Raw genomic sequence first — 18,207 nt, 5'->3', positions numbered from 1 at the left:
CTTTTTTACTGTTTACATACTTAAAGAATTTTGTGGGATTTTTTTTTGCTTTCCTCCGCTATGTGTCTTTCATGTTCTATCTTAGCCGCCCTAATTGCACCCTTACATTTCTTGTTGCATTCTTTATAAAGTCTGAATGCTGACGATGATCCCTCAACCTTGCATTTTTTGAAGGCCTTCTCCTTTGCTTTTACATGCATTTTTACATTGGAGTTAAGTCATCCAAGAGTTTTGTTTGCTCTTTTTTTTTTCTTTAATTTATTACCCAATGGGATGTATTGGCTAATGCCCCCTATTTAATATGTAAACCCATCATTGCTCCGCATTCTTTGTTCCTAAGATTTTATCCCAATTCATGCCTTCAAACAAGGTTTTTAGTTTAGGGAAGTTGGCTCTTTTGAAATTCAGTGTCTTTGTATGTCATTGTGTGATTTATACTGAAGCCAATTGACCTGTGATCGCTGTTTACTAAATTGCCCCATATTTCCACCTCTGTGATCAGGTCTGTATTCTTGGTAATCAGTAGAGCCAGTAACGCCTTATTTTATAGTTGGTGCGTCTACCATCTGAACCATGAAATTGTCCTGCAAGACATTTAGGAACTGGCAAGCCTTAGATGAAAGTGTGGTTCCCTCTGCCCAGTCTATGTCTGGATAATTAAAATCCCCCATTATGATAACACTTCCTATCCTTGCTGCTAATCCAACTTGTGATAAGAGATCCGTCTCCCCCTCCTCCCTTAGGTTAGGAGGCCTATTGCATACTCCCAGTAATATTTTCCCCTTAACGTCATCCCCTTGGAGCTCTAACCATAAGGATTCCACCTCCTCCCTACCTCCCTTAGTGATGTCATATCTCACATTCACTTGTACATTGTTCTTGATATATAGGCATACCCCTCCCCCTTTTTTACCCTCTCTATCCTTGCAATAGAGGGAATACCCTTGAATACCCTTGAATACCCTTGGTAGTCAGTCATTCAGGAGAGCCGTTGAACCAGGTCTCTGAAATTCCCACAAAATCCAAATCCTCCTTGTACAACAATATCTTTAGTTCACCCATCTTATCTGCCAGGCTCCTGGCATAGGTGAACATGCCACATAGTTTAGACTGGTCGCATCCTATCCTCTTATTTGGTGTTCCAAGATTGCAACTAGGACTTGCTACTATACTTACCTAGGGTTTATTTAGTTTATTCAACCTACCACTAATGCCCCCAATACTACCCTCTGGAATATGTTCCGCACTCACTATCTCTACCTCTGGGCTCTCCCCCCGTCACCTAGTTTAAAAACCCCTCTAACTTTTTGGCCATCTTTAATCCCAGCTGATCTGCACCCTCCTCATTTAGGTGCAGTTGGTGCCTTCTATAGTACTGGTGATTGACTCCAGGAACCCAAACCCCTCCTTACTACACCAGCTCTTCAGCCACTTGTTATCTTCCCTAATCTCCCTCTGCTTTTCTGATGTGGCTCGATGTACCAGTAGTATACAGGTATCCTGTCCCCCCTCCCCCTCGAAAGGTGCCAAATGTGGCACCGGAGGGGGGGGGGGAGACAAATGAGCAGAAGTTTCACTTTTGGGTGGAACTCCGCTTTATTATCTATCATGAAAATTTACCAGCAATAAAACCACATATTAAAGTATTAAGGGACACAATAATCAACAGGTAAAATTTACAATTTTACTTTTTTCTCCTGCTGCAACCCCTCCTGATGGCCGCCGAATAGGGATGGGTCAAATACCCCCAGTTTGGTTCATACCAGAACATCTTGAACAGGCAAAAAGTTCTACAGAACATGTGTACTCTATTAAAGTCTATGGGACATGAACATGAAGAATCAAAATTCCGAATTTTAAAGGTTTATATGCAAGTTATTGTCATAAAAATTGTATGGGGACATGGGCACTGCCCTGGGGGGCATGTATCTGGGGGAAAAATGTTTTTTTTAAAACAGCAGTTATTTTAATTATTCTTGAAGTGAAACAAAAATTAAATATTCCATTAACTACTTAAGCCCCGGACCAATTTGCAGCCAAAAGGACTAGGTCCCTTTTTGCGATTCGGCACTGCGTTGCTTTAACTGATAATTGCGCGGTCGTGCGATGTGGCCCCCAAACAAAATTGGCGTCCTTTTTTTCCCACAAATAGAGCTTTCTTTTGGTGGTATTGTATCACCTCTGCGGTTTTTATTTTTTGCGCTATAAACAAAAATAGAGCGACGATTTTGAAAAAAATGCAATATTTTTTACTTTTTGCTCTAATAAATATCCCCAAAAAATATATAAAAAACGTTTTTTTTCCTCAGTTTAGGCCGATACGTATTCTTCTACATATTTTTGGTAACAAAAATAGCAATTAGCGATTATTGATTGGTTTGCCCAAAAGTTATAGCATTTACAAATTAGGGGATAGTTTTATAGCATTTTTATAAATTTTTTTTTTTTTTACTAGTAATGGCAGCGATTTTTATTGTGACTGCGACATTATGGCGGACACATCTGACATTTTTGACACATTTTTGGGACCATTGTCATGTATACAGCAATCAGTGCTATTTAAATGCACTGATTCCTGTGTAAATGACACTGGCAGTGAAGGGGTTAACCACTAGGGGGCAGTGTAGGGGTTATGTGTGACGTTATGTGTTTTTTTTATTGTAGGGGGGCATGGCCTGGCATGTGACGTCACTGATCATCTTTCCCTATAAAAGGGAACAGACGATCGGTGACAGCCACACTAGGAAGCACGGGGAGAGGTTTGTTTACACAGGCCTCTCCTCGTTCTTCAGCTCTGTGACCCGATCTCGGGACACCAGCGGTGATCAGGTCCGTTGGTCCCACAGCCACGGTCACGGAGCTCAGAACCGACCCACAGCTGGGCACTTAAAGAGCCACGTACAGGTACATGATTGTGCCCAGCCGTGCCATTCTGCTGATGTATATCGGCATTAGGCGGTCCTTAAGCTGTTAAATATCATGCCTGGGGGGCCCCCTTAGTCTGCCTGTAAAGTGAGGCATCTGTGCGATGTATAGAACATGCCACAGCAATAATTACATTTCTAAAGGAAAAAATTTAATTTAAATTGGTTCATGGCTGTACTGTATTGCCGACTACCAGCAATACAGATTTAAAAAAAAAATTATAAAAAGGGGTGAGGCCCCCCCCCCCCGTCCATATCATACCTTTTGGGATTTTTTTTAATGGCTTGGAGTCCTCCTCAAAATCCATACCAGACCCTTATCTGAGCAGGTACAGCCCTGTCAGGTCAGTAAAAGGGGGAGACGAGTGAGCCCCCCCCAAACCATACCAAAGCACCTTGTTGATGGGGACAAGGGCCTCTTCCCGACAACCCTGGGCTGTGGTTGTCGTGTCTGCCGGGGGGGCTTATTGGAATCTTAAAGCCCCCTTTTTACATCGTACCCCAACCTATTCACCAAAAAAGAGTGTCAAAAAGTAAAAACCAAAATAGTGATAGTTTTTGACAAATCCTTTATTAAAAAAGAAAACAAAAGTGTCCCGCAATGTAAATCCACTGTCAATCACGCCGCCCCACAGACCCGGAAATATCAAAAATTTAAAATGCTCCGCCTCCATGGGAGGCCTCCTGCCGACTGTTCTCTCTTCGTTTTGACAGCTCTTATATAGGCAAGGGCTGGGCCACTCAGTGATGTAACTGGGTGACCCAGCCCCCTTCTGACGTCATGTGACATCACATGAAGAAGGGGGCGAGGTCATCCTCCCCATACTGAGGGCAAGCGGCCTGGTATGGTTCAAGGGGGGGGCTCGCTTGCCCCCCCCATTCCTGGCCTGCTAGGCTGCATGCTCAGATAAGTGTCTGGTATGGTTTTTTGGGGGTCCCATGACATTTTTTTTTAATTTTGGCATGGGGTTCCCTTTAAAACCTATACCAGACCCAAAGGGCCTGGTATGGATTTTGGGGGGGGACCCATTGCCATTTTTTTTTCTTAATTCTGTCATAGGGTTCCCCTTAACCACTTCAATACACTGTATTATATTCTCTGCACTGCACTGTATCATATACTCTGCACTACACTGTATTATATACTCTGCTGCACTACACAGTATTATATACTTAGAATTGGCAAGGGGTCCAAAACACGTGCCTTTTGTTTCTGGTATAAAATTTAGCAAATAAGTAGTTTTTCTCCTTCACTGATGTGCGCTGATGAGGCTGCTCTGATGGGCACAGATAGGCTGTACTGACGATTGGCACTGATGGGGCTGCATTGATCCTTAGGGCACTGATTATCTGTGTCCTGATTATCTACATATCTCCTGTCACACTTGCCGGTTACCGGCTCTCCTCTCCTCGCGCTGTGGCAGCACATATGGAAAGAAATGCCGATAACTGATTATATATAATATATCCAGTTCAGTTTTTGATGATACAGAGTTAATGTCTTTTTTAAAAGTTTAAACTTCGCCCCCAAAAATCCTCCGAATCTCTTTGAGATAATTGTAGACCTCAACAAATATGCAAGGAATTTACATTAAAAAAATTACAATTAAAAATCAAAAAATTACAACCAAAAACATCACCCCTATCCACGAGTGACTCGTTTGACAGGATTCCTCAAGATAATGATACTGCTCTTCTAGACTTAGAAAGCCTATATCTAGAAGGGGCCTGTGAGGACATCACTATGGAAACAGAACTAATGGATCTTATGGACAAGCAGATTATACACACGGACTTCAAGCCAAAGTAATCATTTCATCACCATTGGGCTAAGGGCAAACATATCCCCACATTTTACAAAGTATTGATGGGCAAGATAAAGTTATGTCAGAAATGCCTCCATAATAGTAAATCCAGAGTACACTCTGGACAGCAACTGTGAAGCACCGAAGAGATTCAAGGACAGGGAGGACATCATTTTTAGACAGGCAGATAAAGGAGGAGGTCTGGTTATCCAGGACAGAGAAGCTTATTTGGATGAGGCCTTGAGACTTAGTGTCATCACTATACACGTCCATCAAATAATCAGTATGGCATCAAAGCTGTCAAACACTACGAGTAATTTGCATCCCGTACAAACTAGGTTCCTCATCGATTCCATAGAATTCACCCTGACCCACAACTATATCTCCTATTTGGGAGACTTCTATCGACAGGTCAGAGGCACAGCCATGGGGGGCAAGATTCGCTCCCAGCTATGAAAATTTGTTTATGGGTTTTTGGGAGGACTTATCAATTTGGGCAAACAACCCTATCAAGGTCAAGCTTGCCTTGTACACAAGATATATAGATCGCATTTTAACCACTTGCTGATCACTGCACGCTGATCTACATCAGCAGAATGGCAGCTGTGGACAAATGGGCGTACCTGTACGTCCCCTTTAATTGGCAGGGCTAGCGGGCACGCGCCCACTGCATGCAGTGTGACCGTGCCCGCTGGACCAGCGGACTCGATGTCCGCCGGTGTCCCGGTGATCGTGTCACGGAGTCGCAGAACATGGAGATGCCTATGTAAACAAGGTATTTCCCTATTCTGCCTGGTGACATGACAGAGATCACTGCTCCCTGTCATCTTGAGCAGTGATCGCTGTCATGTGAGTGGAAGCTCAGCCCCCCACAGTTAGAATCACTCCCTAGGACACACTTAACCCCTTGATTGCCCCCTAGTGTTTAACCACTTCCCTGCAGTGTCATTTACACAGTAATCAGTGCACAATTACAGCATTGATCGCTGTATAAATGACAATGGTTACAAAAAAGTGTCAAAAATGTTGATTGTGTCCGCCATAATGTCGCAGTCATGATAAAAATCACAGATCGCCGCCATTACTAATAAAAAAAGTAATAATAAAAAATGCCATAAAACTATCCCCTATTTTTTAGATGCTATAACTTTTCTGCAAACCAATCAATATAGGCTTATTGCGATTTTTTTTACCAAAACTACGTAGAAGAATACATAATCGGCCTTAACATGAGGAAACAAATTTTCTTTTATATATTTTTGGGGGCTATTTATTATAGCAAAAAGTAAAAAATATTGCTTTTCAAAACTTTTTTTGTTTATAGCGCAAAATATAAAAACCGCAGAGGTGATCAAATGCCACAAAAAGAAAGCTCTATTTGTGGGGAAAAAAAGGACATAAATTTAGTTTGGTTGCAATGTCACACCACCACGCAATTGTCAGTTAAAGCGATGCAGTGCCGGATTGCAAAAAGTGCTCTGGTCAGGAAGGGGGGTTAAATCTTTCGGGGCTGAAGTGGTAAATCATCTGGAATGGATTGGAGACAGAACTGAACAGCTTCCTAGAATATTGCAACTCCAACTCATCTGACATTTCCTTCACCCATGTTGTGGATCAAGTGTCACTCGTATTTTTAGATCTTGAATTACATGTAGACGAAGAGGGGAACATCTTCTCCAAAACAAATTTTAAACCTAGTGCAGGTAACTCCTACCTCCACACCAAAAGTCACCATCATCCAAGATGGATCCATATGGCCAATTCTGTAGGTTAATGAGAACATGCACAAGAAAGAGTGACTATGAAAAGCAAGGGTGCATCCTAAAAAATAAATTCTTGGAGAAACCGTTAGTTGCCATTACCCATTACCATTATTCATAGGTTGCACATTTTTAGTTTATACAGTTTTAAGATTTCTTAGGCATGTTATGCCACATGTATACAGTATATAGTAACATAGTATTTTTTTGCCTGCATTGTTACATATTTTGTATAAAGGAACCATGATACTGTATATTCCTTACGTTTTAGTCATATGAAGTTTGCATTTCACTTAAACTAGCTGAGCAGTTACTCCAAAAAAAAAGTACATTTAAACAAAGAGAAAGCAGTAAGTCAAATTAGGTTTAAATATTGCATTTTCCTTCAGTGTTGAATATTAATCTGATGTTTCATACATGAACAGTTGACTAGGGTTTAGTTGTCCTTTAAACGACCCTTTAAAAAGTAAAGCATAGTTTTCACTTTCAAATAATTTTATTAAGAAAGCAGGTGAGATTATTTGTCCAAGAGCAAAACTGGTTTGACACTTTCATAAATTCTTGCAACTGTCTCACTGACATATTAATACATGATGAAGGTATACTGAAAATACGGAACATGAAAGCATAATCTAGTTCTACCAAGGTTACAGTCCTCTGCATCAGCATTATTTAAATTCCTCTTATATTCAGAGTATTCCTCTGTATCCCCCATTTTCCTCTCAACTCTACTAAATATCAAGGCATGAAAGCACCTTTGAATTGCAAGTCTAATGCACAGAATGTACACTTCTTTCTAAAATTAATCAAGCGTTATCTCTAGGGTAAAGAGCGAATGTTCGCATTTAATATTTACTTGAAATGCAAATAAAGAATTTAATACATTCTGCTCTAAAGCCCAAAGGTTTTTGCTGGATGATAAAAAATATCTCAAATATATCTGTCAAAATGGTGGTTGTTTTGACTTTTATATTTATTAAAATATATGAGGATGGCATTATCTTGTTAAATAGGGTTTATGCTTTAGCCAACCATTCCCTGTGTAACCATTGTCTATTTAACTGCCCTATACCACAATATATAGGTGTAAATTCCTTTTGCCGGGACCTATAGCGTTCTATGATATTAGTAAAATACAGCGATACACTTTAGTCCCTTAGGATATCTTCTTCTCTACAAATTAAAGCTGGTCTCCAGGTAGATTTTGATAGTCAATAGTCAATTCAGTTATGCATTCATTAAAAAATGTATTAAATCAATGTTTAATTGCTTGAGCACCTATATATCCCCTATGGACAAGAGCAATTTTTAGATTGTAGCCATGGGCCTATTTATTCAGCAATGTTTTTTTTTTTTTTTACATATAATTAAAAGGCAGGAAGAGGAGAGAAAACAACTAGTATTACTTTAAATGAAAAAAAAAACATGATTTTTGTAATAAAATCAGTTTCTTGGAGTTATTTAAGGGACACATGAGACAGTTGGGTTATAATGCTGCCTACAGGAGGAATTAGACACTGGCAAACAAAAAATCCATTGGCCAGCCAGGTATAAAAAGCCATTAATCAGCCAGGTATAACCCCTCCCACTAAGATTACATTTTAAGAAAAATCAGTAACAGGAATAGAACACAAACAGAGAAGGGTGTCCATTAATAGACTCCAAGAAAGAGATTTTACTTGAGATCATAGAAATAGGGAGAAGACTACTTCATGCTAAAAAGTTTGAAAGAGACACTGTAAAGTGTGCACGCACTCATTTCCTCAGAGCATTAAACCTTTTGGCATCAAAAAGGAAAAACAATATCAGAAGAATTTTTTTTAGTTTGTCATGCTCAGATAAGACCAAGTCCAAAAGACTTGCCCTAGTCATAGGCCTGGAGAATGCTCCACAGCATACAAAAACAGTACTAGGGTACTAGACGTGCCAAATGCAGAAGTCAGTAAGTCAGTGATCAAAAGCACATTTCAGGAAGTTTTTCACCCTTTATGGCATGTTTCAAACCGCCAGGCCATTTCATGTGGCCCTCACACCCAGGTTTTTTTTTCAGCCAAGAACCTCTAGCTCGCCCTCTGCTCCTTGCTCACCAGGTGCAAGGAAGCTTTTTTTTGGGGGGGGGGGTCTGTGGAGGGAGATGTGTGCAGAGGTGGGGGATGGGGGAAAGTGGTGCAGAGATCAGAGCCGAAGAAGGGTGGAAATGTGATGTAGACAGCCTGTGGAGGAGAGCTGAGGCTTGTACTCAGTATGTAGCACACTCTTCAACCCTGCACTTTGTATACGGTACAACCCTGCATTTTGTATACGGCACACCCCTGAACTCTGTACATGGCACATGCCTAAACCCTGCATTCTGTACATAACGCACCACTGAACTCTGCAATCTGTACATAGCACATCCCTGAGCTTTGCACTTTGCGCATAGGGCATCCCTGAAGTTGCACTTGATGTGTAGCACACCCCTGAACACTGCACTATGTATATAGTGAATCCCTGAACTTCCTGTATAACATAGGCATGGCATTTACTGCCCATTTAAGATACTTTAATTGTTAGTTCAATTTGACCACATCCATTGTTCCATGCAGTTCAGCGGGAGACATGGTTGAGTTCCTGCACCTATTTGTTGCGAACATTTATTTTCGTATCCTTGTAAAAAATAATTATTTGACCACTTCAATATCCGGCACTTTCGCCCCTTCCTGTCCAGGACAATTTGGAGCTTTCAGTGCTTTCGTACTTTGAATTACAATTGCGCAGTCATATAACACTGTACCCAAACTAAATTTTTATCATTTTCTTACCACAAATAGAGCTTTCTTTTAGTGGTATTTGATCACTTCTGCGTTTTTCATTTTTTGCTAAACAAACTAAAAAAGACTATATATTTTTGAAAAAAAAAGTTTTTTTTGTTTCTGTTATATAATGTTGTTTTCTCCTTTACTGAGGGGCACTGATGAGTCAGCACTGAGTGCCACTGATGATGCGGCAGCGATGGGCACTGATGAGTTGGCACTGATAAGGTGGCGCTGATGAGGATGCACTGATATGTAGAATTGATGGGCATTGATAGGCGGCACTGATATGCAGCACTGATGGGCACCGATAGGTGGCACTGATACGCAGCACTGATGGGCACTGACACGTGGCATTGATGGGCACTGACAGGCAGCACTGATGGGCACTGACAGGTGGCATTGATGGACACTAATAGATGGCACTGAAGGGCAGCACTGATTGGGCAGGTACTGACCGGTATTAATGCTGAACGCTGATTGGCACTGTGATGGGCTCTGATTGGCACTGGGGTGGGCACTGGCAGACTTTATTATTGGGTCACTGCTGGGCACTGATTGGCACATCTGATGGGTCTGTGCTGATAATCAATGTGCTGATTATCAGCATAGACCCCCCCTGACAGGGAGAGCCACTGATTGGCTCTCCTTGTCAGCATGAACCGAGGAATGCTGTTTACCGGCACTTCCTGGTTCTTGCGTTGATCAGCTGCGATTGGTCACAGCTGATCACATGGTAAGAAGCCTCTGTCAGAGGCTTATCATGATCAGAGACGTGGTGTGTCAGACTGACACGCCACACTCGCAATAGCTGCGCTGAGTGCCTCCAGCGGCCGCACACTGGCATGTTATCTTGCTGGGTGTCATTCTGCTATAGGCCAGGCGGGAAGTGGTTAATTACCAGAAATGTTATTTCTGTCCCATAGACATCTATACATGCTGCGGTATGCCTATGGCACCAAACATAAATCCCTACTCCAGGAACTGGAGCGATTTCTCATGGTGCTTAGCTTGTCTGCACCAATCATGAACATGGATAAAACCTGATGCATTTGGACTACTCTTCTTCAGGGATAACAGAGTGTGACATATATGCAAGTTTGTATAAAAAGAAACAACCAGCCAATGTTAAAATCATCTGGGATATATAGGTGCCTCTCCACTCTCAACGCACCATGGATTGGATGGACATGAACCCAGGAAAAGCATGGACACACAGTGGGACTACTGGAATCTTAGCATAAGATATCATGCATAATCTTTCCTGTGTATACATGGATGTGGCTCCAATCAGTCTCCCAGCTTGCTAAGTAAAAGCTTTTCAGCTTCCATTGTTTCTTCACAGTACCAACAAAAATAAAATGTGCACTAAAGGAGCAATACATTTGTAAGAACTGTTTTGCATCCTCTTGATTACTTTAGGGAGATATCTAAAATCCAAAATTACATTTCTCTATATGAGCAATCATACCAGCTACAGGAACACAGAGAAGGAAGTGGATGCCACTAGAAGGTCAATATAAAACATCTGTTTTGCTAACTCATGCGGTCTCATCATACGGTATAACACTCAAGTGTCCTCATAGCAAGATATAAAACTGTTCCATTTCCAGTCTGCATTAATGAATATCTTAAAGGAGTTAGACTCATTAGCTGCTAAATGATTACATTGCATAGTGAGCTGCTATCGGTCAAGAATTTTTCTTTCTCCCTTTACATAAAATCTGTCATCACAACAAGACATATATAGAAACCTGCAATTATCCTGTATTCTGCTGAAGGGCCAGCATGCTCATTAAACAGCTGAAGGCTCAGCACAGGCATACAACTCTATACAAGCCCTACTTCTCTCCAAGGCCATCTGACAAATAGATTTTGTCGGTCTTATTAAAAGTTGTTGACTTCGTGCACAAAAGTGAAGAGGTTTTTGTAAAAAAAAAAAGACTGAATACAGTACACACTTACCAAGAAGCTATCAGATAAATGCTAATCACATCAATAAAAGGAGTCAGAACAAAGTTAGCAGAGCCATTACATTTTTTCCAATGTAACAAAAGCATTATTAATCATTAAAGACATGAAAGACCTTGAGAGTTGGCCTGCTATTAGCCATTGCTGTGCATGCCACTGATCCTGATTTCATTTTGTTACAAAGGTATAAACGTACTTAATTTTAGCACTAAGCCTCATCCGCCTGCCTTTTAAATGCCCAACCTAAGTGCCTCAGTAACCAGTAAGGGCAATCTCAGGCACAGGAATGGAAGGGGTGAAGGGCTTTGCCCTGACATTGTAAATGTTAAGTCCTTAGAAAAAGTGAAACAATTTTCAGTGTGATTGTCTAGGTAATTAAGGTAATAGCTAGCACCTTTTGGTGCCTGCCTTCAGTAAAGGATTTTACTAATAAAAGTTTTAAATGGCTGAAGGATTTGCAAGATAGATAGGGTATAGTGTTTTGATACTTTTGAGAAAACATAATGTTCCTGCTAACTGTTTTTCCTTCAGATTTACCAAAACCACGTATATAGAAAAATTGGTTGAAGATCAATACTCACTATTAGTTACTACAACACTGGGTGTTCAATATACCTGTGTGGTGTCCCAAAATTTGCAGCCACACCAATAATAGGTGCGGTCTCTGTGCCTAAATACTATAGAGAGAGAAGATTTACAGGGGAAGGATTCCCACTGAGAAGAGACACAGGCGGACCATCCTGCTTAATAAGCGATACATTTTATTAGAAAAGTATATTTAAAAAAAGGCCAAGACCAGGTACCCACCACCAACACCAAGATCATAATAAAAATAGACAACGTTTTCTGTTTAAAAGCAGCTGCATCATGCTTCAACCATGCATGCACACACCTATAACATGGCTATTGTTAATTAGAGTGGGTAATATTTGTGGATCAGACTATTGATCTTAGTGACATGCACAATGTGTAACAAAGTCCATCCTGTCACTAGGTTTGATTAGAAACCCTTTTAACAAAAAGAACCCCTGTTGAAGGGTGGTTGATTGAGTCAAGTTGCTAGTCCCACAGAGACAGCTTTAATTAGGATAGTAGCAAAACATAGCTGTCAGTGTGGAGAAATAATTATAATCCACAGGTAATGTTCAGTCCAAAGGCACAGAAATACAATTTTCTAGAGTGGAATTGCATGTATTCACAGGCTTTAACTGTTAGAAAAACAATAGCTCAATGACGCTGTTGTGAAGCTGGCTAATACTGGCTGAGAGGTAACAAACAGCAGGAGGCAAAGTAAAAGGAGGCAATTAAAGGACCTATCGTCCACTCACCCGACCATTCATGGAGCGATATAATCACAGTCCTGTACTATCTTTCTCCAGTCTAGGGGGCTGTATGTGCCGTCCTGTATGCTCCATTTGTTGAGCGGGGTCCGTGGGACTCCAGTGAGCAGTTTACTATCAGCACTGTGTAAGTGTCAGGTCCTCTGGGCCACTGTCCGCTTGTCTCAGCCGAGATAGTCGCCGCTGACACTTATACAGTGCTGATAGTAAACTGATCACTGGAGCCCCACGGACCCCGCTCAACAAATGGAGCATACAGGATGGCACCTACAGCCATACAGCCCCCTAGACCGGAGAAAGATAGTACAGGACTGTGATTATATCGCTCCATGAATGGTCGGGTGAGCGGAGCAGTGACAGCAAAGAACAAGTTATAATATTACCAGGACACTTAAGTATTCCAATTACTAATGCAATACATAAAACTTATTTTTATTATGAGGTCACTGAAGACTTAAAAAACATTTTCCTATTCCAGTTGAGCTCCAGTTGAGCTTTATTATGTAAATTCTGTACCACTCAGAACTTGAAGTCTGTACAGGCCACCAGATTAAAGTTTTACAAAATCTAAGGGGAGTAGCAATGTTTAATTTCCATAATACATTTTTTTAAATTCACAAGGCAGGGAAAAATGCAAATCAATGTTTTCAGCACATGCAAAGTATAATTATTATATAGAATGGTGTGGCCACAATGATCTATGGTATGAAACTGAAAAATGTGTATATAAACAATTATGTTTTTGATAGCTTAATTCAATATGAAGCTTTATTTACATGCTCCAGAGAACATGGAACCAGTTCCCAAGTTTTAAAATTCATGATAGCAAATATTTACCTTGACAGAGTAATCTGAAAGCTCTGATATCCAGCTATGTAGGAAGCCAGCCTAGTCAAGCTCTGTTTCCCTGAGCCTCCAACACCAACCAGCAAAGCATTTCCTTGTGGAGTCCGGATAATGCGGGAGATTTTTACCAAGTGGATCATTGCATCCTAAACAGTGGAACAAATTAATTAAATGGATGGTATAAATTGAATTTATGAGTGTGCTGTGTAAAGTATAACACTGAGATGGTGTTCTATTCTTTTTTGTAATCATTGCAAATTAGGCATTTCACAACTCATGTCTCCCCCAGATTTTATTGACAACTACAGATAAGCAAAGATAATGTAAAGAAAGAGTAAAGTGGATCTCTAAGTAAAGACCTAAATACATGATTGAAATGCATATAGGTTTACAGATCTGGTTGCCAAAGAATTTGGACTTTTGACCAACCAATCTTATGATAAACACACCTCTGCTAGTCATTAAAATCACATTGATACTTTGTGGTTTAGCATGATTGGTTCTTGAACCAGCTTTCATCTTATAGCATCTGATGCTACCGTATTTGCTGAACCAGGAAAATAAATAGTTTAATTGGGAACTATATGTGTTTTCTAGATTTACAGTGTGGAAAATGTGTGTACATATCACTAATAGGCAGCTTCATGTTTTTTGTCTCTGGTGGGCAGATTCCCCTCATAGTCATGGTCACGATTGTCACTGGGGCAAAAAGTAGGGGTATACCTGCTCCAGTTACAACTATCAAAAATGATTATTCTCCTCATTTGTCTAAGATTTTTGTTTACTCCCTGTCATATATCTGAAACAGAATGAAAAGAAAAATATTCTTAATGGGGCACAGAGGGCAGTAAACTTTCCACACAATACCCTAAGCAATTTTTAAAATTCAAACTCCAGTCAAAAATTAAAATATAAGAGAAAGAAATGCTTTTTGAGTTGTAACCCTTATGGTCTCCCAGTTGATTATGTTATCAGGCAGCGATGGTAAACTGTGAATACCCTGAAAAGTTATGGTTTCCTGGATCAATATTCTGCAGACTGTTTTAAAAAAAAAAAAAATTATATATATATATATATATATATATATATATATATATATATATATATAGAGTGTGCTTAACCTTCAAATATGGCATGACAGCTGCTGCTGCACAGAAGATAAAATAGCATTCTGATTTACACACCATTTTCTTTCTGTGTTACCAGAACAAAAGAAAGCAATGCAGTTTTAAGGAACTGGTTACATACATCTGACTTCCCTGTGTCTGCTATGCTCAGTGTCATGCATTATTTAAAAGCCGCTGCAAGCAGTGTTTTTGTAAAGCATAAGAAAGTCAATCTCAGCTATTTAAAGGATAGAGATTTACTCAGATTTGGCTGCCTCTAAGCCAAGAAAAGTACTTTTGAGAATGCATGCTACGATACAAGAATGTTTATTTTATACTGTTCTATTCTGATATGTATTAAATAAATAGCATTATTTATAACAATAAATGAGACTGAATATAGGTTGATATACACAGTAATGGTGCAAAGCCAAAAAAAAAGAGCAGTAGATGCATGTGTGATTGGAGTGGTCATTATCCTGAGATTTCAAATATGGAACAGTGATATTCGATAGCCAATTATGAGATACTAAAGTTCGCAACAAATCAGCCTAATATTGCAGCTCTAAATACCCCATCCTCCCAGCAGGCCGAAGGGCCCCTCCAGGTCAAGAACTCTGCTGCATGTAGCAACTGGACAGGTCCCCAGAGGCGCCAGGTGATACAGCAAGACAGGACCACCACAACCAGACCACCTCACAGTCTACCAGGGCCACCGCAATCAGGTAAGCTCACAGACCCCCCCCCCCCCAGTGGTTTGATCCAGGGACTGCAGTCCGACTGCCTCAGGTTGTCAGGAAGGATTTTTTTCCACCACTGGTGCGATTGGCTGGCTCAGCTAGGGGTTTTTTCGCCTTCCTCTGGATCAACAGGAGGGCAGTGGGTTTAGCAGGCCCTCCCCCCACCACCACCACCCCCTCTGAGAATATTTCACACCCTCTTTAGCACAACCATTCAGCTTCACCAGCAGGGTCTCTTCTGGGTGGGGATCTTCGCCTGAAGCAAAGGTAGCTGGAACAGCCAGTAACTCACGACCCAAACATAAAAACTCCTTCCACATAGGTGACCCAAGATCAACTTGCGCGCTTACTAATAGCCATAGCACGGCGGCAAGTTTGATAACTAGCTCGACATCAGGTTAAAACCCTGATCAGGATCATCTTCTTAGTCCCCCTAGTACTATCAACCTCATCTGCCTCATCAACCTCATCTGCGGACCATGTGCCACTTCAAATACTCAGCAGAGATTGTTAATGACACCCCTATTTCAGCTCACGTATCGCACTGCGAACTGACAGTTCAGACATAAATCAGATCTCATAAGTGTGAACATCCATGTGATCCAATTCTGGTGTGGACCAACCAAAGGGTCCTTTGTGAGTTTAGTCCGAATGTGATGCGATTTCAGCCATACTATCTGTATGGCTGAAATTGCATTGCACCGATATCGCATGTGATTCGCACTGCAGTGCAGTGCGAATCACATGCAATCTTGCACCACGCAGCAATGTGAACATATGTAGGTAGAGGGTGTGGAAGCAAACCCTTTGGTTAAATTTGTACCAACAGGTAAGCCTATAATAAGGCTTACCTGTAGGTACAGTAAATATCTCCTAAACTTGCACAATTTAGGAGATATGCACACTGCATGCAGCGGTTGGCATCACTGGCACATGCACTCTGAAGGGACAGTATATCCATGCCGTCCCTTCAGAGCTCCATACCGCGGTCTGTGAGTGACATCATCGGGGTGTGGCCAATCAGACAGTCAGAGGACATGAATCTGGAAGGAAGACCGGGTGACAATGGAAGCGCCTGTCAGCAATGACAGCGTGGTGCTGGAGGGCTTCGTTCTAAGGTAAGTATTTCATAATGTGCTAGTATGCGATGCATATTAGCACATTATGCCTTTACCTTGAAGGGTTAAAAAAAATAAAAAATAATGGTGCGGTTTACTACCGCTTTAATAATTTGGATCCACAATACAGTTTCCTTTCATGCATATAATTATCTTAATGTAGTATTTATTCTTCTGCCTTTTAACTCAAATCTAAACATACGTCATGACTGTACGCCTTAATATTATATAGCAAAATACAAAATAATTATATTTTTGATGTGGAGTCAGGAAAGAAACAAAGCTAGTGCAAGTGATCTGTGAATAAAACAAGCAGAAATATATTGCCCCTAAATTTGCTTTTCCGTGGTTACATTCTTTACATCCAGCTCTTTAAAGCGTAACTCCACTTTTGTTGAAAAAAAAAAAAATCCCCATTCGGAGATCTATGTACAGTGGCTTGCAAAAGTATTCACCCCCCCCCCCCCGGCATTTTTCATGTTTTGTTGACTCACAACCTGGAAATAACATGGATTGTTTGAGGTTTTGCATCATTTAAGTTAAAGAACATGCCCATAAGTTTTGTTTTTTTTTATTGTGAAGCAAACAACAAATAGGACAAAACAACAGAAAAAAGTCAATGTGCGGAACTATTCACCCTCTAAAGCCAATACTTTGTAGAGCCACCTTTTGCGGCTATCACAGCTCCAAGTTGCTTTGGATAAGTCTCTATGAGCTTGCCACATCTTACCACTGGGATTTTTGCTCATTCCTCCTAGCAAAACTGCTCCAGCTCCTTTAATTCGGATGGTTTGTGCTTGTGAATAGCAATCTTTAAGTCTGACCACAGATTTTCTATTGGATCGAGGTCTGGGCCTTAACTAGGTCATTCCAACACATTTACATGTTTCCCCTTAAACCACTCAAGTGTTGCTTTAGCAGTGTGTTTGGGGTCATTGTCCTGCTAGAAGGTGAACCTCCATCCTAACCTTAAATCACACACAGTGTGATACAGGTTTTGCACAAGAATATCCCTGTATTTAGCATCATCCATCTTTCCCTCAACTCTGTCCCAGTCCCGGCTGCTGAAAAACATCCCCACAGCATGATGCTGCCTCCACCATGTTTCACTATGGGGATGGTGTTCTTTGGGTGATGTGTTGGCGTTTTCTTTGATGGCCAAAAAGTAAAATTTTAGTCTCATCAGACCAGAGCACCTTCCTCAATACATTTTGGGAGTCTCCCACATGCCTTTTCACAAACTCAAAACATGGCATTTTGTTTTTTTTTGCTGAAAGTAATGGCTTTCTTCTGGCCACTTATTTCTATGGAGCGTATGGCTTACTGTCGTCCTATGTACAGATACTCCAGTCTCTGCTGTGAAAGTCTGCAGCTCCTCCAGGGTTACCTTAGGTCTCTGTGCTGCCTCTTTGATAAATGCCGTCCGTGAGTTTTGGTGTCCGTCTCTTGACAGGTTTGCTGTTGTGCTATGTTCTTTCCATTTGGTTATAATAGATTTGATGGTGCTCCTAGGGATCATCAAAGATTTGGATTTTTTTATAACCTAACCCTGACTTGTACTTCTCAACAACATTGTCCCTTACGTGCTTGGAGAGTTCATTGGTTTTCACGGCAGTGTTTGGGTAGTGGTGCCTCTTGCTTAGGTGTTGCAGCCTCTGGGGCCTTTCAAAAAGGTGTGTTTATGTAATGACAGATCATGTGGCACTTAGATTGCACACAGGTGTAAACTCACCGCTGGAAACTGCGTTTCGTAACTAGCCAACTCTTTGACCAATGGGTGGGAACTCCGTCTGCCATGGAGTCCA

The 18,207-nt window shown here is 40.9% G+C and overlaps 1 protein-coding gene across 2 annotated transcripts in view; it reads right to left on the bottom strand.

Annotated features, from left to right (window-relative positions):
• LOC143996736 (dynein axonemal heavy chain 5-like) overlaps positions 1-18,207 on the bottom strand; it is a 638,308-nt gene that overhangs the window by 260,030 nt on the left and 360,071 nt on the right. For both annotated transcript variants that reach the window (XM_077491993.1, XM_077491994.1), the window contains exon 56: positions 13,430-13,584. In XM_077491993.1, the coding sequence (XP_077348119.1) occupies positions 13,430-13,584 (155 nt within the window). The remainder of the gene's footprint in view (positions 1-13,429; positions 13,585-18,207) is intronic.

Source organism: Lithobates pipiens, unplaced genomic scaffold, assembly GCF_037356315.1.
Source record: "Lithobates pipiens isolate NorthernLeopardFrog02 unplaced genomic scaffold, aLitPip1_a1.2 Scaffold_19, whole genome shotgun sequence".
NCBI lineage: Eukaryota > Metazoa > Chordata > Amphibia > Anura > Ranidae > Lithobates > Lithobates pipiens.
The sequence above is the reverse complement of the archived record's forward strand: the minus strand, read 5'-3'. Positions and strand labels throughout refer to the sequence as shown.